This window comes from Falco rusticolus, chromosome 1, assembly GCF_015220075.1.
Source record: "Falco rusticolus isolate bFalRus1 chromosome 1, bFalRus1.pri, whole genome shotgun sequence".
Lineage (NCBI taxonomy): Eukaryota > Metazoa > Chordata > Aves > Falconiformes > Falconidae > Falco > Falco rusticolus.
Genome location: NC_051187.1, coordinates 15,748,942 through 15,769,472, shown reverse-complemented (window position 1 = coordinate 15,769,472; position 20,531 = coordinate 15,748,942). Strand labels below are relative to the sequence as shown.

General features: G+C 53.2%; 1 protein-coding gene across 2 annotated transcripts; it reads right to left on the bottom strand.

Moving 5' to 3' along the window:
- Positions 1-6,116: 6,116 nt before the first annotated feature.
- On the bottom strand, positions 6,117-13,296 carry DYNLL2 (dynein light chain LC8-type 2). 2 transcript variants are annotated; one of them, XM_037370845.1, is made up of 3 exons: positions 13,162-13,296; positions 9,654-9,792; positions 6,117-7,974 (listed from the first exon to the last, which is right to left on the bottom strand). In XM_037370845.1, the coding sequence occupies exons 2-3, from the start codon at positions 9,783-9,785 to the stop codon at positions 7,837-7,839; spliced, it is 270 nt and encodes an 89-aa protein (XP_037226742.1). In that variant the 5' UTR covers positions 9,786-9,792; positions 13,162-13,296; the 3' UTR covers positions 6,117-7,836. The 2 variants fall into 2 exon arrangements, with proteins under 2 accessions (XP_037226742.1, XP_037226731.1); XM_037370834.1 differs by lacking the exon at positions 13,162-13,296 and having other exon boundaries at positions 9,654-9,812.
- Between the last annotated feature and the right edge of the window lie 7,235 nt (positions 13,297-20,531).

Here is a 20,531-nt window from a genome sequence, read left to right as displayed (position 1 = left end):
CTCCTTTCACACGGGAACGCCCGTAGGCTGGGGTCACCAGCCCTCCTGGAAACAGGGCTCAGGATTCCCAAGCTGTTTCCCCTGGAAGGATCGCTGGCTTTAATTAACATGGCTTTAATCGACTGTGTGCTGGGATTGCAGCCGAGTCTGGTGTGGAGATTTTGGAAACGCTGCTACTGCCTCCCCTTTGCGCTCCTCTCCCCAGGCTTTATCTCCCCAGAGCTGGCAGAGGCTGGATGTTTCCATGTCTGCTTTCCCCGGGAGATGGTGGGACCCAGGGGACACCAGCGAAGCCTGGCTGGTGGCAGCAGAGCCTGCTGACACCTCCCCCTCTATACAAAATAGCACACAGTTGCTTTTTTAGTTGTATATCTAAATCTGTTTTCATCTATTCCATTTTTTCAGAAGAGATGCCATAAATTAACACAGAAAAACTACTTGCCCAGACATGAGCCGGGTGAAGGAGCAGGGGCTGCGTCGTTACCGGTGGGCTAGATCCCCGAGCAGTTCTGTGAGCCCACGGGAGGTGGCTGCTGCTGGAGCGGGGAACACGGGACCTGAAACTGCAGCGACCTGCTGGGAGTTGGAGAGCACGCTCTGCTAGCTGCCGAACCGCCAGCAACCTGCCAGGGATGCGCACCAAACATGAGCTAATCTGAACAAAAATAGGAGTGAAATCATAATTCATATGCATAATTCATACGCATAATTTTATCTTTGCTGTATATTCTCCAGGGATGTATTCTAGAAAATGCTTTCTTTCCCCTCCCCTCAACGCTCACGTCCTTCCAAAAAGTGCCATAGATGCAAATCACTGGAGGCAGCAAGAGGTAGTAGCTTTGCTGGGTTACTAAATGAATGCTAAATTTGTCTGAGTTTCTAGCCTACATCTTGGCAAGTTATGCAGATTGAAGCTGTTGTACAGACATGCAGGCTTGTAATAATCACAGGATTTTAATTGCTTTCATTGTGAACCCTGGCTACTGATTGTATCTGCATGGAAAACTGTAACAGTTTGCACTTGCAAATGCTAAAAATGTTAAACAATAATGGCAAATAAGAGATAATTATAGTTATTCTGAAGCAGGGACTGGAGTTAAGACTCCAAGAAGACATCCCGAATGACCAGGAAGTGCTGCCCTGTTTACTGCACAGACTTGAAGCTGCTTTTTCTGTGATGTGAGACCTGCCAGAATTAATTGCTTAATGATTTTCTATAAAATATTTAAGTAATACGGTATCTTTAGCCAGCCCAGGCTGCCTGAATTGCCTGTGTCAGTCTTGCTGGAGGACAGCAGTAGCGTCAAAGCCCTGGCCTGGCACCCAGCACCTGCTAAGTCACCCCATGGGTTTCTTCTGATAATACAACACAGAAAAGGACCAGGGACTGCCTGCCAGGAGGACCACCAGCACCCATGGGTGGGGACCCTGCTGGAAGGGGGCCACATGGGTGCTGTCCCTCGGTCCCCCTGCAAGCCGCAGTTTCAAAGGCAGCCTTTGCAGCGCAGGTCCAGGTTTACCCCATCCAAGCTGGGCCACGGAGGAGCAGATGCTTTTGGCCAGGTCATTTTGAACCGTTAGAGAAAACAGGACTTTTAGAACCGGATTTAGGAAGAGGTTTTGCCCTTGTCGAAGCATTCTGGGCTTTCCTCAAAAACAAAAAAGGCATTTATTTTTTTTCCAGAGCCATGTTCTGGGCTGGGCGCCAGCCGCCTGTGTGCAGGCTGCAGCGGAGGCACGTCCTGGCTCGGTGTCAGCCCTCCGTCCTTCCCTGCCGGAGCAGCCCCAGCAGGCAGCGGGCAAGTGGCATCGCCAGCTGGGAAACTGCACGAGATGGGTGCGAGATTAAACCCCAAACCTGTAATCGAACACTTTGTGGAAAAATATCTGTGTAAGAAGGGATTTCCGTTCCTCTGACTCAGCTTAAGCAGCATAGGGCTGAGGCTCAGGTCACACGTGTGTACCGCCTGGCGTTTCACCTGCTGGTAAACCCCCGAGGAAATCCTTTCACCGTGGCCCGGCAGTGCCTGATGCTGCTCACCCCACACTGCTTGCCGGGGCTGGGGTAAGACGTGGGAAACCCCTTTCCCGATGGCCTCGGTGGAGCATGGCACCCATGCAAGGGCCGCTACGGGAGCGCGCGTCCAGCTCTGCAGATTCCAGCCCCGTGGGTGTGTGGGACTCGGTGGCCGGGGCTGCGGGAACAAAGGGCGGCTTTCACTGCGCTCACCACGCACAGGGACTGCGAATTCCTCGGATGCTTTTATGGGCTGCAACAAATGCACAGGGAGAGTGAGGCTCCCAGCAATCTCCTCCCCCTGAAAGCACTTCATTCACACCCAGGCTGGAAGGAGGTGAAAGAAAAGGCCACGCACATGTTTAAATGCAGGGGGGCCCTACAGCATGAGGGTCTCGGATCTCTCCCCAAAAGCCTTCCCGCCCAGCAGACCCGGGGCGAGGGCACGCAGCCCGGCGAGGGTCTGGGCAAGCAGCTGAGCTGCGGTCAGGCTGCTCTGCAACGGCCATAAATCAACGGAGACGCGTAAGCAAGGGAGGGAACAAAGGACATGGAGAGATGCCATGGCATCTGGCAGGGAGGGCCGTGGTGGCCGCGCCAGAGGATGGCGTCTGAGGAAAGCCTCTGACCAAGTCTGCGAGGGTCCTGGCCCCATGTCTCCCAGCTCTCCAGAGAGGCCAGCGAGCAAGCGCTGCTGTGCTGGGCAGCAAGGGGCACATGGGGACAGGAGACGTGGCAGAGCACAACATCCCGCCTCACCCACAGCCCCCGCAGCGCTCCCGGGGTGCCTCTGCAGCACACTGCGCTGGCCCACCATCGATTTTTCCACCAGGCCACAGCAGGCTCTGGTGCATTTGCTGTGAGTCCCCAGCACTACGACAGAAAGACACAGACTGGGAGGCCACTACAGCAGCCTGCTTCCACAGGCAGGAGGGAACAAGCCACACCAGGGCGGGATAAATGTTCCTCGAGCTTAACCCAGGGCCAAACCCTGCTAAGCAGCAGAGCAGAGCCTGAGGTTGCCCCTCCTCAGGGACGGGGACCAGACTGGCGTTGAGCAGGGCAGCTCCCTTCTAACCCCCTGCACTGAGTGCCAAGACCACCAGTGCTCAGTGCAGGAGAAGCATGGCGCCTGCTGCGGCTGACAGCAGGGCTGGTGAAGGCACTGACCTGATGATAAGCAGTTATTTGTCTCATTGGTAATGAGTTATTACTCAGCCTCAGCTAGAGACACTGCCCTTAAGGGAGGAAACATCTGATCATCTTTTAATAAACACAGTTGGCTCCTGCAAGGCTCCTTCAGCTCCTGTATCTACAAAGCGCTCTGAGACACATGGCTTAGGCACAGACAGCGCTGCTATGAGTCACAGTCTGGGAAAGGGTGTCAGAATCCTTGCTCAATAAATAGAACAAAGCAGGGAAACCTCGGGTGGGCAGGGATGGCACAGCCCTGCTTCCTTCACCGCGTGGCACCAGCCTCCCAAGGATTTACTCGTCGGAGACAGAAAGCGAGATAAAAATGATTTCCACATTTTCTCTCTTCATCTCAAATCTCCCGCAAAAGTACTGCGAGAAGGAACATGTCCATTGGGTACCAGGATTTACCAGTGACAGGCTCTGCTTCCACGTGCTTGGGGAAGATTAACACTGCAATGGCAGTGCCGCAGGCTGGCTTTGCTGGATGGAAGGAGAGCACGGACCTGCAACTTGGCTGTTCCCATGGGAGCAGGGTGCAACACCCAGTCCCTGTGCAGAATGTTCAGTGTAGGGAGGACAGCACTGTCACTTTGTCCCTTCCTGGAGTCCCAGGTGGTCACAGAGAAGGGGGAAGAACATTGTGCCAGGCAGGCAGGGAGCAAAGCTAGCTCTCCCTGTTAACAGTCACAGAATTTCTCATGCAGCTTTACACCATGCTCCTTCTGCAGAAGGATGAATCCTAGGCAACGTCTGGTACACACACATGGAGCACAGCTACCAGAAAACAGCCTGTCTGCTCTTCAGTGCTGCAAAGCTTTGCTTTTGTAAGGCCACATATGGAAGAAATATTCAACATGAGGAGTAACTTGGCTTGTACAAAAGAAAATAATGTGATACTCCCCAACCACAAACTGCACCATTACCTGCAGCGAATGCACACGCACATCTGCAGACACTGTCCTGCACCCAGACCTCCACCCACAGCAGCCAGCACCTCAGACTCCCCTGCGGTCAGACGTTTTCCAAATGCTTGTAAGGCAGGACAGTACCGTATACTGAGTTCACATTTAAATAGCATTTTTGCCCAAACACATCTGGAAATGGTTTCTTTCTCCAGATGTCCCCCACCAGATACATACCTTCCACTTAGTGCCCCAGATCCAGATGTTTCCAAATAGCTTCAGGCCCCCATCGAACCTGAGCAGCCGTCCTGGGGACACTGTTGGCCCCTCCAGCACAGGAACAGTTAACACTCCAAGGCATCATGCAGGACACCTGTGCCTGATGGAAACTAGAGACAAAGTGGAGCCCAGCAATGGAAAAAGTCGAAGCCAAAAAGCTGTGTCAGACAGCTGCTGGGCAGCGGGAGGGGAAGGCAGCAAGAACAGAAAGCTCCATGTTAAAACCTCACCCTGCTCTCAGCTGTGGAGGGAAAGCACTGCTCAACTTCAGGCAGTTTGCACCTTGAGCCCCTGTACAATGCAAAAGATGGTTTAGGGAGAAGGCTGAGGACACAAGATGATACCACTGTCCATTGCAGGGGTTATGGGGAGGTGAGCAGGACTGTTTCATTGCCTAATTGCTAAAGGTGCGAGCCAGAGCATTTCCTTAGCCTGAAGCAGGACTCCTGCTGCAGCAACACACACAAGGAAGAACCAAACACCCCTTCTACTTGCGTATGTCAGTGCCAGGTCATGCTGTCCTGCCAGGGACCAATTTACACCAGCACCACAGACACTGGATATGTGGCTAGAAGTGGTGCTTTCCCACAAATAGAACTCAGGTTGGAAAAGTTCTTCACCCTAAGTTTGGATTAACAGCCTCCTGTGCTGCAGCTGGCATCCAGAAGCCAGTTTCTTTGCCAGCTGCTTTGACTAAAAGCCCTGTGCACCAAGGGAGCTCAACTACCCAGCCCCACAAGGCTGCAAATGTTTTCTTGGAGCTACAGCATTAATCCAGACCTAGCCAGGCCAGGAGTACAGAGCCCCAATACAGCTGGAGCTTTGCCCAGCAACCACACTTCCAGCTAAAAGGCTGGCTGGGCCTACTGGAGGAGGAACATCACTCCCAGCTCCTCCCCAAAGTTAAAACCACCTCTATTTTTCAGCACTGCCAGGGGTAGGTCACAGCAGATTGCCTGTGCATGACAGCCACACCGCTGCTTGCTTGGGAGTTTTGGGGTCAGCTCATTTTATAGCTGCCTAGCATGAAGCATGTTCATCCACAGCTCACCTTCCCCTTGTTTCTCATGCTAGTGTTGCCATCCCACAGTGCAGCTGCTGCACTACTGTAGCTGGTACATGCCCACAGCTTTCAAGATCCCAGGAAGGCCACAAACTCAAATTTATGTTGCATCAGGAGCAAGACAGCAAGCTGAAGGGGTTTGTTTAAGGGCACGTCCACAGTCCCTGCAGTGCAAGAGGCATTAAACACACATCAGCTTCAGGCAACTGGCAAGTTTCAGGTCTCACCCCTCTACTGAGCACAGGCAGGAAACCTGAAGGCAAAGCCTACTTTCCTGTGAAGCAGGGAGACACCTGTGAGTGCATACAGGACTCAAACTGTTACCACCCCCAGTCTGTCTGAAGCCATTAAGAGGTTATCCCCAGTGCCTTCATATCTAGGTTACTTGGCACACAAGCATCTCATCAGGGCCACAGCAGGACACACTCCCCTTAACCCTTCCTTCTGGTGCAGTGTTGGAGCCAGGCTAGAGGTCAGCACCAGCACAGACTGGCCACATATGTTCTTCAGGTCAAGTTTTTCCCTCTGCAGACCTGCCTTCTTTGGGTCATCAGCATATTCCAGGGCAGAGAACTCGCAGCTCACTCTCTCCCACTCTCTCTGGCCAAGTACAGTTTTTGCTTGGCACAGCTGGAAATGAAGAAGAAACTAGAGGCTGTTTAAATGTGTCAATTCACCTTTAATGTTTGAAAAAAATAAATGGTATTTGAGCCATTGCAGTTATGAAGGGAACAGATCTTGCTCCACAAGAGACCGTGAACAGGTTCACATTAGACTCATGCTTGGAAAAAAAAAACCCAAAACATTCTCCTTTCAGACCCAGAGCAAAGTTCTGAATAGACAAGACCACAAGAGTGCCCCAGACAGTCCAAGGCACATTACTCCAGTGCAGACATTTCCATCAACATGAAGTTATGACAGCTACATTCTTTCTAGTTACAACATTGTTCTATCAATATTACAAAATTAGGCATACTTTGGATTTTGCACAGAGACAAGAAGGACTTTTACTTCAGGAAGTAGTCAACCTGGGTCAAGTCATCTCACAATGAAGAGCTCCCTTCATTCTGCCCTTTCTCCCCCAGCAGTGACTGACTACCAACACTAATCTCAGACACATTACACTCACCAGCCCAGTGATACTGTCTATGCATTAGTTAGCAAACCAATAAATAGACTTTGACAAGCACCAGCTATTTACTTGCCATCACACAGCATTTCCCCCCACCCAGATAAAAAAAAACTTCCTGCAGTGTAATCCAAGAGCCAGTACATACTAAGACAACATCACTGCTGAACCTATTTGAGACCAAGACATTTGTCTGCCTTTGAAGCAGATGTCACATGAGTTTCCTTCACACAAACATCACACGTAAATTTAAACTTCTTGGTACTGTGCTTTAAGAACAAAAGCAGATATCAGAACATGGAGAACAGTCCTCCAGAAATAGCTTATCAGCTACAGAAAATAATTAAAAAAAAAGAGACAGTGGCCACTTACAAGTCTTCCACACGACTAGCTTGGTTTAAGGAGAGCATCAAGTTAAGGCAGTGTTGAGACAACTGGCTAAGAACACACCAAATAGAGCTGTTGTCAGTAGTCACCAATTTGATATCCTACTCCATTGCAGGGATGGGCCACGTGGCTTTAGATATCAGTATCAAGGTCTAAAGACTTCAGCCACAGGATGCCGCTTTCTGCGGCAAGCGGCAGCTCAGGGGGTTATCTGTTGAAGTCTTCTAGACCAGGCTGAGTTGCTTACAAGTCTAGGTCAATGTTTCAGCAGAGCCAAAAATACGGGCACTGAAAGAGAACACCAAGGGTGCCAGCTGCAAGTCTGTTTATCACAGTCCAAGGTGGAGTTCAACTTGTGTGTGAAAGCCACATAATCAAGAGCCACCCCACCAGCTGTCAGGGAAGGTCTAAGTACCTGCACTGAGGTTACTGGGAGAGCCAGCTCTCTACAGTCTGCAGGGTGGGTACAGAGGCTCACACTGGCTTTGCTCCTTGTAACAAGATTAACAGTCTAATAAAACTCAGTAAGGAAGTCAGGGTCTTTTTGGCCTGCCCAAAGTTTTCCCAGCCTCAAAAAAGGAGTTACCACTGAGGGAGCTGTTGTGGAATAGTTTTATTTCTTCCCACGTAAAGGCCATTGTTTAAGCATTTACAGGTTTCCTAGTGCAATACAACCAAAAAAAAGCAGTAACAAAAAAAAATGCCGCCTTCTTCCCAGGCAACTAAACAGAAGTAGATTTTTACTGCAACATATACACATTAAATATAGTATACAGTCCATGCAGCGGCATAGCCATGTTAAAGGGAGTTGTGGCTTCAGCCATCAGTGCATTACAGTCCAAATTTCACTTGTTCCTACTTCCTATCCAGACTTGAAGAGAAGAATTGCAACCTGACCCAAGTAAAAATAGATGAAGTGCTTTGTCTCGTGTGTTACATAGCTGCCAAAGTTTCTGCCAACAATGCAGTGCCAAGTTGGGTTGTATTTCTTGTCAAATTCCTGAAGAAAGAGAAGAGAGGCATTAAGGCCAAAAAAGCCCACATGAAAATAGTTCTAAGCACAAACTCTTAGCTGGCTCTGTTCACACACTATCACCTTTCCTCCCAGCTGCAGCACCTCTAGATTCCCCACTGCAAGACACTACTGTATCAAGCAAGGTAGTGACTGATTCAACCAGGCCTCCGCACTGGATTGTTTGAAGGATCCAACAGAAACAAGTGATCTCCTGAGACTTGGAGCACCCATCAGCCCTGGGCAGAAAGAGCAGATGCAAGAGCCCTCCTTGGTACAGTGCTATGCAAGCCCTGCGTGTAGGCTAGCTCAGGGGAATATTTCTCCTCTCCCATTCCAAACCCACTCACAAAAAAAAAAGATTCTGGCATGTCTGCTCCAGCAAGGCATTTGAGCTTAAAGGTCACCTAAAAAAAAAGGAAGGAGAAGTCTGCCTTCTGCTGTTTGGGACTCTTCTTCACATGAAGGGACAAAGTCTGCATTGAGAATTAGCAGGCAAATTCACAGGCCAGACAGCACACAGACCTAAGAGGTCAGAGGCAAGCAAGCCAAATGCTGGCTTGATAGCCAGCCTTCTCCTATTAGGAGGGAAGACAGGGTTAAAGACCATTTTCCTCCCTTTAATTCAGACACAACTCCTAAGGACACCCTTACCTCCCCTGAGACAGAGGCAGAAGAAAAGACTCAACATTCAAGATTAAAGCAAGCATTAGTCCTCAGAAAGCAGCAAAACAGTTTGAGCTCTTTGCAGGTAACCTTTGAAGTAAGGGAAAGGCTTTCTTGCCAGGCCATGAAGGTGTGTCAAATTGCTTCCCTCCTCCCAACACACTCTCAGGATATAAAGGCCAACTTTTTTTGGGTGCCTTCTGTTGCACTCACTTTACAGGCTGCATTGCCCCAAGCACTTTAAGTTAAGTCTTGCCTCAAAGTGATCCAAGAGGTTAGAAGACACCTTTGAATCCTTTACATTCAAGCACAGATTACAAGCAAGTCCCAAAAGCTAGCCCAGGTGCAGGACTGCATTGCATCTGAAGTCATACTTTCCTCCTTCAAAAGCTCTTTGCCTGACCATTCAGAGAAGTGGCTACAGAGGGAACAGACAGCTCCCCAGATGCCATCAGGCATGAGACTTTGAGCTAATTGGCTCCTGCAAACAGGGAGAGAGACCTCTTCAGAAGCCAGGGCAGCTGCTTGCACTGTTTTTGAAGTAGCACCTTTCACAACCCTGCCAGCCAGCACAAGGCCCCATCATCCTTCACACCACCCACCCCAGAGCCAGGAACATGCACAGATACCCACTCTGAATGAAACAGAGCAATCCCACCCTGTACCAGTACTGAAAGCAAGCAGCAGGATCTATGGAGCAAGTCCTACACAGACTGCAGCCAGCTCTTTCTAGGCTGGCAAATCCAGAGGGATAGCACTCCCACTGTTTGTGCAGAGCTTGCCAGAGCAACAGACCTGGCTCTGCTCTGCCACAGCCCTCCTCTGACCTTGGAGAAGTCACTCCATCCTCTTGGGAATAGCAGTAAAGAAGCCAAGAAGAAAGCATCTTCTCCCTCCAAACACGCAAGTAGAAGTCCCAGACACTCAGGCTCATGACAGGCACACATACTCAAGAGCTTCAGGAAGTCTCAGCCAGAGCAGCCCCCTCATCCCGTAGTTACCTTCTTTATATATGCTGCAATGTCCTTTTCTATGTTGTACTTCTCCATTGCCTGTGTAGCACAGTCTACAGCATCTTGCTGCATGTCCTCGGACATGTCCGCATTCTTGATCACAGCCTTTCTGTCAGACATCGTGAACCTAAGGCAGAACATAGATTCCTTTAATCCCTCCCCAAGAAAGGAGAAGCTTCCTGCGCATCAGAGGTTGTCCTTTCTATCACAGGCTGCGTCACAAGCCGATACTAAAAAACCTCACCCTGACCATAACAGGGCTATCAGGGTAGCCTACAGCAGTCCCAGACTAAGGTGCCCCTTTATAGCTGGAGCACTGGCACTGTCTGGAGGTTAGATCAGAGATAGTCCAACATCACCACCTGCATTGAACACAGGCAGGGAAAGCTTACTGTGTGGGAGGAGACGGGATCTGCAGAGAGCCACTGCCCTCATACATCAGTAGGCTACAGCCAAGTTTGCCTTCCAGGTGCACCAGCAGTTTGGAGCATCATCTGTTCAGAGCCCTGCAAGCAACAGATCCCAGACTGTCTGTTACCAGCAAGGGAGGCTTCAGAAGGATGTTAACAGCAGCAGTGCTTTACTCCACCCCCTGCCAGGAGTTACAGTTACTGCTGCTAGTTTAGCCTGGAAGGAGTGTTGTTCCACATTTAGCCTATTACCATCCCCTCAGCTCACTGCTGCTTTGCCACAGAAACCCAGACTTCAGCTGTTCCCACGGGACAAAGCTGGTCTGACAAGCCAGAAACAGGGTAACACCACACTGCAGCCTAGAAACAGGGGCAGCAGGAAGCAAGCCCCACCACAGAGCTAGCAGCTAGCACCTGGCAAAGCAGCCTCCCCTATCCCCCCCAGTTTGTGAACCACAACACAGACACTAGAAACCAGCATGGTAGTGCTGCCTGTGACCTTTATGAAACTAGAAAGCAGTGTACTGGAGCAGGGCATGTAGCCCCCTTCACTCTATAAATTAGTTCAGGTGCTTCCTACCAATAACCAAAGCCATTTACACACAGATCTGCATGGCCTTTCCAGGGAGCCATTCAGCAGTGGGAATTTTCCAGTGCAGTTCACATTTTCCTAGAAAACTGAAATCCTGCAATCCCAGCCCTGCAGCCTTTCTTCAAGCAAAGGCCACAACACACGCCCTGGGGAAGGAGGCCCATGCAGGAGTGTGCCAGCCAGCAGGAGGCCAACACCCCTCCAGGCACCAGACCCCTCACTCCCAAGCCACACGTGAGGCCTGGTGAGGATGCAAACATTATCTGGGGGAGCAGCCAAGCCAAGGTTTGTGCTGAGAAGGACCATAGCTGCTTACCCTGGCAGCAGCTCTTACCAGAGCATATTAAAACTTTGTGGGAATAAGCTTCTTAATGGCAAGGAGTGCCTCCAATTAAGCCTGTAGAGCACCATTATGTTTCCTAAAACCTTTTACAATGCTGTAAGTCTAGAGTGATACTATCAAGCATGTTTTGAAATAGTGAAACTACACATTTTTAGCTTTACTGGGGAGCAAAGAAAATCTGCTGCAACGATTGCTTGCTGGAACAGTCCCAGAAAACTGAAGGAGCAGCTTTGTTACAGCAATTAAAGGAGCCTGCTATCCAGAGAGAAAGAAAATCCAGTTACATAATTGCAGCCCTATGATTACAATACTTCAATTCTTCACTCTGCCTGCAGTTGAAGACTTCTATCGCCACCTTAATTTATACATTTTAGATACAATGTTTAATAGAGCACTGCTATTAACATACCCTAATAGCATCAGGAAGAATGACAGGCACTGAGCTCAAACACCAACAGAGCACATGCCCCTACCACAGCTCTGGAAAAGCCACTTCCAGGCACTTTGCTCCCCTCCGGTTTAAGCCAGTGGGTGTGAGCCTGTGGCCCAGAAACCCTGGCAGGACAAGACAGGGCTCAGAACAGCCTAACCAACTGCCCATACATTTGGATTCACTACCCAGGAATCCAGCAATCCCTTGGAAAAGTCTTTCAAGGGCCCAGCCTACAGGAAAAGGGAAGTAGCAGAAATTCACTTGTGGGTTATTCTTCCAGGAAAGCCTCTTTAGGGAAGAGGGCAACCAAGTCCTCACACACATATGGCCTTTGCACACCTCCACCGCACGCCGAGTTCAGAGGGCATTTGCCATTACATAACCAGCCACTGAGTGACCTGCAAAAAGCATCTTCTTTCCTCATTGTTTAGGCAAGGAGCATCTCAGTGCAGGCCCATGCCGCCAAGGGCCAACAGCGCTATAGAAAAAACTGATCATCCTTCAGTAGAGATGCAAGTGCTGGCCAACCTGCCCTCCCCAGCACCGCACTGCTCCAGGGCACAGCATCCCTCACGTGCCAACCGGGGGCGGGGGAGGGGCGGGGAGGGGGGCGCGGCTGGCAGCATGCTGGGAGGAAGGTCCCCTGCACCCACCACAGGGCAGGGAGCATCTCTGAGCATCACTCCACCCACCCAAATGACCACCACAGAGCAGCCCCAGCCTCAGCTCATTCCCCCATGGGGTTCTAGAGGCAACCTCCCTGTGAGGCAGCCCAGCACCACCATATACACACACACATTACCCCTAAGCCACAAGATCACACCTGGCCCTCAGGGTCTTGCCACATAAGTCTGGTCCTCTCAAGAAAGCCAAAAAGCCCCAGCACTCAGCCCAGGGCAGGACGGGCCTGGAAGGGGGTAGCAGTACAGCTCCAGCAGCCAGCCCTTCACCAGTACAGGGTCTTGAAGGAGGAAGAAAAGACCACAGCCCTGGCAGCTGCTCCAGGGCAGGATGAGGCCATGGGAACGGGATTAGGCCCAAGCTAGCACCCAAGCCTTCCCTCATCCGGGTAGAATGAGGTCCTGGAAGGCGTATGGGGCTCAAGCCCAGCACCAACCCCAGCACAACAGGATGGTGCTTTGGAGGGGATGATGCTCAAGCTCAGCAACCATCCCTTCCCTCAAGAGGGCAAGACGCAGCTTTGAAATGGGCCAAGACACAAGCCCCCACACCCACTCCTTCCCTCCCCGGGCAGGATAGGGCCCTAGAAGCAGGACAAGGCCTAAGCCCTGCACCCACCGCTTCTCACCGGGCCAGCACAGAGCCTGAGGACGGGGACGAGGCCCAAGGCCGGCACCCACGGCCTCGCCCACCCAGGCAGGGGAGGGCCCCGGGACGGGGGTGCGGCACAGCCCCTTCCCCACCAGCGCAAGAGAGGGCCCAGGCAGGCGGCTCCCAGGAGCCGGGCGCATGTGCAGGCCGGAGCCCTGCGTGACCTTCACGGGGGGGAGCCCCGGGGGCGCCCGAGGCAGCGATGACCTTGCCTGTAGCGGGGCCGGCAACGCAGCGGCGGCGGAGCACCGGGGTGGGGCGGGCTCCAGCCGCCGCCAGTAGCCCCCCCGCCCCGGGGCCCGAGCCGTCTCCTCCCCCCCGCCCAAGGAACGACCGGTGTCAGGCGAGACGTAGAGGCCCACGCCCCCCCGGCCGGCGTCGCTCACCTTCACAGTGACAGAGCCACCCCGCGAGGGTGAGGCACGGCACCGAGGAAGAGAAGGTGGGAGGAGGCCCGGACCCGCTCGCCTCAGCCTGCTCCGCTCCCTGCGCCGCGCCGAGCGCTCTGCGCCTCGCCGCCGCGCCGCGCTCAAATACCGCCCCGCCCGCTGCGGCGCGCGGCCCGTCGCTCCCGCATTGGCTGCGCTGCCCGGCACGCCGCGCCCCTATTGGCTGTTCCGCGGCGCGGCCCGCCGCCCCGGCCCGTCCGCCCGCGCTGTTCTGCCTACATCCTGTTTCATCCCACAATGCCTCGGGGCGAGCGCGGGGCGGGGCGGGGCGGTGCCTCGCGGGGGCAGGGAGTAGTCCGGCGCTGTGAGGGGCAGTGGCGGGGGTGCGCGCCGCCCTGACCCCTTGCCGGGATGAACCCCCTTGGCGGACTCTCTGCTGCTTAGGGGGCCGTGGTTCCTCTGCGGGGGTCCCCTCTGCCTTGGGGCCCTGGGTGGTAACCCTGACTCCTGCGAGTGATCCCCTGCCTTGGGGAGACCTGGTTCCCTTGTGGGTAACCGCCTGGGGAGGGCCTGATCCCTTGGGGGGAACCTTGCTGCTGGGGTGGGCCTGGCTCTACCCTTGTACCAGGTGTGACAGGGATGTATGTCTGGTGGCAGACCCCAGAGCCAAGCCAAGCCCCACTGCCAGCAGTCCTGCAGCAGGGTACCCACCAGGGTGGTGGGCAGTCAAACCCCGCACTGCCTGTTCTGTGCAGACCTCAGGGTGGGAAACAGTGGAGGAGACTCACACTTGTAACCCTCTGCTGCTCACACAGCTGCCTGTGGGGTCTCGCAGGGTCCTGGCATGCAGGTGTGACACCAATGCTGCAGCCACTTGGCTTTCCCGCACGGGGCTCCTGCCCTGGATAAATGTGCTCCAGGCATACACCTGCCCCCAGGGCTGCCCCTGCAGGCCCATCTGTTAAACTGGCCACCAGCCAGCTCCCATTTTGGTTGCTCCATTTCACTTGAGCAGAGGTGCCAAGAAATCCTTTGCAGAAGGCACCTGAAGAAAAGCCCAGCAAACCAAAAAAACTCCCAGTTCCCATGTCCCCATTTCCACACCACCGTGCATGCACAGCACTGCCTGGTATGACCAGCAGCGAGATGGAAACAGCGCTTGCTGGGCTCAGCTGGCGCTTAATGAGACCAGTTTTAATTGCGTGTGTGGCCTTAAGAACCAGGGAGACCTCTTCGAGTACTGAGATCTATCTAATTTGATTGCTCAAGGAAGAGAAGGCTACAGCTGATAACAGCACTCGGGGGACAGGCTGGAGTTCACTCCTCGGCTGTGCTTTTGCCTTGCGAGCAGGCAGTCTGGGAATGGACCAATCCTTTTTGCGAATGAAGTGGATATTTCCTGGTGTGACCTTTGCAGTCTCTGAGATACTGGTCAAAACTCCCAGCAAATAAAATATTTACTATCCCCAAATAGGTCTGGACCTAATCTTCAGCCTTAAGATAGCAGAAGCCAGAAGGCAGCAGAAAAGCAAGTGAGGACTACCACCGCAGGGTGCGGCACTAAGTTTGTAAGACTACCACTGGCAGCATAGGACCTGACCTTCAGCCTTCAGATGGATAATTTGAGGGCATCAGCATTCCCTTGGAGCTAAATGCTCCAAGCCTGGGTGCACGGGCTGGGGAATGGCTGCAGGTTGCCTGCTGGCTGGTCAGCACTGCACACATGGGAGCTGCAGTCATCCTGGGGCTGCACCAAGCACCGCTCTGGTCAAGAAGTGAAGTGTCAGTAAAAAAATATGTGGTCAGAGTGGAGGGTTGGGCTGCAGCTGTCAAATTACAGAACCCTCTGTGTCGCTCTGGGAATTAACTGATGGTCACTTTGAACCCCTGGAGCAATGTTCTTGCTTTCTCTTGCAGGCTGACTTTTCTTGCTCCCTCTGCAGGACAGGAGAGCTGACAGTGCCCATCCTGCTGGGATGCAGGTGATGCCCTGCACCCACTGACATGTGCTGGGTCACCACAGGCCACCCCCAGCCGGGACCATGCCTTCCTCTCTTTTGGATGCCAGTGCTGATGCAGTAACAGGCTCAGCTACAGCCCTTTATGAGCTTCCATCTCAGTGGCATTGGGACTAAATATTTTCATGATGATGTTTCCAGAGGCTCCACATGACCGGAGGGAGCTGCAGGTGCTGATCTCAGGGCTGAGGCGTGGGAGAGGCCATGCCCAGGCAGATAATGGGCAGCTGCCAGAGCGAGACCTACTTGAGAGAGGCAGGAGGTTGGAGTCCCCCTGGGGTGCCAGAGATGGGGAGCCCACAGGGAGCCCCAGGAGTGGTGATGGGGCAGACCCAGGTCCCTGTAGGCTGTGGTCCAGGCTTGTCCAGCCGGAGCAGGCAGGCTCCCCTATGCTGTGCTGCAAAGCAGCAGAGCTGGTCATCCCGGGAGGCTCCCAGGAGTGCCGGGCTGCGAGGGCAGCAGCTCTGCTCAGGTTGGCTGCACGCCGCTTGGCTGGGCTATTTATAGCTCTGCCAAGTCCCTGTTGAGGCAACAGATCTGAATCTTGTGAATCTTTTTTATGAGCATCCCAGATTGGGAGGCACAGAGCCTTGGCTCTCCCCTTGCCAGGCCAGGCCAGAGCCGTGGTTTGCATCAGGGTGGCAGCACCATGGGCACAGAGCCTGGCTATGGCCCCGTGAGGCACGCGGACAGCCCGGCTGGGCTGGAGGAGGCAGCTCCCTCCCTCCCAGCACTAAGCTGTGGAGAAAGCCCTCCGCTTTTTCTCCTCTGAGGAGCTCTGGTATCTGGCAAACACAAACCCACTCTCACAGTGCTGCTGCCGTGGGTGAGCCAGGCCTGTGGGTCGGGATGCCATCACCCGTGGCAGAGCCAGGTTGCCCAGCGTGTATTGCCACGCCATCCCAGACTAATGAAGGAGCTTCATTAGTGGGGAGGGATCTGAGCTGCTGTAAGTCAGATTTCTGTTCCCACTACCATGAGTTTCTACTTAATGCTCATGTGTGATACAGTGATAATCACCAAGTCTGGTTTTATTGTACTATTAATCTTGAGCTGAGGCAGCTGACAGGGGCTCGGCAGGTTTTAAGGTTAGAGGCAGCTGCTGAGCGATGCTCGTCCTGTCTGTCCTGCACAACAGGAGCCCCAGGCTTGCCCAGGAGGACTCCTGTGCTCCTGCTGTTTTCCCGGTGCAAGCGGGTGCAGAAGCAGTGCTTGCCTCCCTCCTGCCCTGCCTGTCCCAGGGACACCCGTGGGTGCCATCAGCCCAGGGCGGGAAGGAGCTGCCCTGTGGACCCAGATGCAAAGAGACAAGGTATAAAACAATGGCCATGAACCCAAATGGCTACAGCCAATGGTCCACAGAGCTGGCTTCAGTGTGGGTGGTTGCTTCTGTCATCCCAGTGTAAGCCCATCCCAGTTACATGCTGCCTCCTTCCCCAAAGCAGTCGGCAGCGAGAGGAGGTGCAGGAGCCCCATTCCTGCCCAGCACAGCCCTGGCCATAGCTGCTGCCGGGTGCTGTGGACTCAGCACTGCTCTTTGCACATCAAGGAACACAGCCTTGATGGAAGAAAGTGCTTCAAATGCCACGGAAGGAGATGCGTTCCTGAATCATGACAAAAAGCATTTATTTATAAATTCCTCTGAGTGCACTATATAAGGCACTTCACAGGAAAAGGGCTTGGCGGTGAGGAGCAGTTTGCCATCTAAGGCTGTGCTCCTCCTGCCCTGTGGCTGCACGCTTCCCCACAGGATGCATTTCCAATCCCAGGCAATTTTAAGTCAAAAAACACAGACTTTGTGCACAGCCATAATAAATGCAGAGGTCTGGGAACCAAAAGCTGGGCTGACAGTGAGGCTGCAGCATCACACCAGCTCTGCTTCCATGCTGCGCCTCCATAGTAACAACCCCCATAGGAGATTTTTCTTCTTTAACCTACACCCGCTTTGCTACAACTTAGCCAGTTACTTCTGCTCTGCCCTGTCACGGACATAGCACATGGATGTGTTTTGAAGCATGTGCCCACAGCAGAAAACTAGAAATGTTGCTTTCATCTCCTCTCCCTGCAGGATTTCCTTCCCTCTCTCCTCCAGCGTGTCTCCTGCACCTCTGCTTGACTCCTTGCTCTTCTCCAGGCTCCATCGATTGCTTTCTTTTCCCAATAATTGATAAAAACAACAGCACCAGGAAAGTACCTTATTTTATTATTCCCCTCCTTGCTCTCCCCACATGTCCTGAGGGGTGTGGGCATAGCAGTGACACCCAGGTACCTCAGAGCAGGGCTGCTACTCCCCACGAAGTGGACTTTGGCCATTTCACCCTACCAGCACAAACCCCCTCTGTCAGGTCCTGCCTGCTGCAGCTGGAGTGTGAACATCACAGCCAGGGCGGCTGCGGGTACTCTTCCTCATCGCAATCACCAATAATCATCCTCCTGTGGCTGATGCATCGAGCAAAGTGCTGGCAGCTCCCGATCTCCTTGCGGAGATACGCTGCAAAGCAGCTGCACAGAAACGAGATGCAAGCATGAGAGGGCGGCACTGCCGGCAGCTCAGCCCGGTGTTCAGCTTCTGCCAGGGGAAAAGCCTTGCAGAGTCTGACCCCTGGCAAATTGCATGGCTCTCCCCTGCAAGTGACAGCCTGTCCATGAGGCACCCATGGGGTGGCACGCACTGCCCAGCGGGATGGCTCCGCATGTGGCCAGGCACCCCAGTGACCTGCCATCCTGGCACCCACATTGTCCTGGGGCAGGATTCAGCCAGCTGCTCCTCCTGGGTGCTCATATCCCAATGCCAAAGCCTGGAGCCTGCCTTGGGCGAGGGGAGCCAGACCTGGCCCTTCCTCATTGCTGAGGTCCCCAGCCACCAGCTCTCCGGCTGCTGGAGCTGGGCCCCTCGCCGGCCGCAGCCACCCCCCAGGCTGCCCAGTGCGTTATTTTTTACCAGGAGTCAATTGTTTTGGCAAGTGTTTTGCAAACTGCATTATGGAGGGTTTGCTATCAGTCCAGGGCTGCTTTGATCAATCTTGTTTGCGAAGCAGTTTTCAGTGCCCTGGTTAATGTACGTGATTATCTCCCTGAATCCCTGCTATAGAACCTGAATAAATCCTGTGGAAAAAGAAAATGCGCTGTAAAAGGAAACGCTCTGTAAAACTCCAGCGGGAGCTGCGACCGCTGATGCCGAGTGTTTGATCGCTGTAAGCGGTTGGTTAATGTCAATATCAGACCCCAAGTCCCCCAGTTTATTGTTCACAAATTTGGGATGATAAAGCATTTTCACTATCTGCCATCCTCTTCCCTGCACAGATCCAGTCTGGGAGCATTTCGGTCCCCCATGGATTACTCTCACATCCCATGGGGAATGGGAACCAGGTTCTCCCTGTGACTGGCACTCTGAGCACCTCGTCCCCATGCCTGATTTGCAAAGGCTTAGTCTGGAGTGAGACCAGAGTGCATAAATACCAGCCCTGGGGCTGTCCCCCATGTCCCCCAGCCAGGAAAGGGATCGCTACCCTGGCAGCAGTGGGGTAGCAGGCACCGGGGGCTGAGGTGGTCCTGCCCAGGGAGAAATGCTCCTTCATCAGAAGAACCACCCAGGACCAGGTCAAACACATCCCATCAGCGTCACGCACCGGGTCTCTGAACCCCCCCGCCGTGGCCTCTGGCCATGCATTGCCCTGTCCCCAAAGCCAGAGTGGCCCTTCCATGGTGCGGGCGAGCACAGAGCCATCGCTGCTTGTCTCCTGAGGTCTGTCCCCGAGCAGAAGCAGCTGCAGCGTGGCACCACGGCAGGGCAGCCTGGGCTTATCTCCAAAGCAAATGGGCTTAAAAATGTGACAAGCTGGAGACGGCTCTTTGTCTAAACATTGCTTTCCACGAGGTAGTGCGTTCCTTGCCATCCCGCAAGCGTGATAGAAAAAACTAACACTAAATGACTTGTGAGCCTTATTAATATGTATTCAGGTCATCTACGCTCTGCAAGTTTTTGCAAGTGACTTGCGGTGTGCAGTTCATGTAGGATCCATAAATAAAAATATCTCTCTGGAATCTTGGCGGGGTCATATTAGCACAGGAACATAACAACTGCCTTGATGCGTGCTGAGGGACAAGAGGCGACACAGCCCAGCCAGGCTGAGCTGCCCAGCCCACCGCTCGCAGGTCCCGGCAGTCCAGCACAGGCTCCCACAGCAGCTGGATGCACCAAGAGCTGGGAACTCCCTTTAATCTGATCTCTCCTGAGGTGGAAGATGGGTTTAGAGACAACAAACACCAAAGGAGAAGTCACATCAAAGCCACATGCTGTGTGACCATGCAGCGGAGTGTGCTGGGGTCCCAGTCCCACTGTGAGACAGAGGTTTTGGGACACAGATTTGGTGTGCTCACAGGGCCAGGTCAAGGTCGAGTGTTAATTTTACTTCTTCCCTTGAGTTTCTGCATTTTTTCTTTTCTGTCCTTCCTCTTATTTGGACTTGGTGTTCCAGCACAAGCCCTAAACCCAATGTGGTTTACCTGCAAGGGGCCCTGCCTGCATGTCAAAGGCTTCCTAAATTTTTAAGGCTGGAAGGGCTGTTGTGATGATATGCTCCACCCTCCCGCGAGCCACAGCATGCACCAGGGCTGGTGTTTTGTGGCCAAGCAGAGCACAGCGCTGCCCTCAGACAAGCTCCGGGGTGCCAAGGCATGCCAGGTTGCTTTGGGCTGGCTGCAATGGGGGGATTTCCTCCTGCACCACCATGGCACATCCACAGCAGCCATGGCTCTGTCTGCCCTCTGCATTTCCTCCACTCTGCCACGGTCCTTCCTTCCCTGCTGCGGGTCAGCCATGGGCTGCAGTCCCCAGGGGTGTCCCTGCTCCAGGAACACCCCTGGGCGTTCATAGGTGAACAAAATGGGAAACCTCATGTAAATCACTTGGTGCTTCTGCATGAAATAATTGAGCAGTCATGCACACACTAATTGGGCATTCATATACAAAATAACTAGGCACTCATGCGTGAACTACTTGGGTGCTCATGCATGCACTAATTGGGGGCTTATCTGTACAGTAATCAGGCATTCATGCATGCACTAACTGGGCATTCATGCGTGGACTAATGCTACACTTGTGCCTGAACAAATCTGTGTGCAGGTTCACTGTGTGCTCATGCAGAATCTTTTTGGTTGCTCATGCATGCACAGGTTGGGCACTCATGAACCTCCCAGGCACTCATGCATGAACTGATTGGGTGCTGATGCATGCACTAATTGGGTGCTCATGCACGAACTTGTTGGGTGCTCAAATGTAAATTAACTGGGCACTTGTGCATTCATTGATTAGACATCTGTGCATGAATTCATCAGGCACTCATGCAT

Bases quoted from the DNA above. Each gene is read 5' to 3' on its own strand.
- DYNLL2 (XM_037370834.1), bottom strand. From the start codon at position 9,806: ATGTTCTGCCTTAGGTTCACGATGTCTGACAGAAAGGCTGTGATCAAG. The intron at 7,975-9,653 runs GTAACTACGGGA...CTCTTTCTTCAG, and splicing joins TTGCAGCATATATAAAGAAG to GAATTTGACAAGAAATACAA.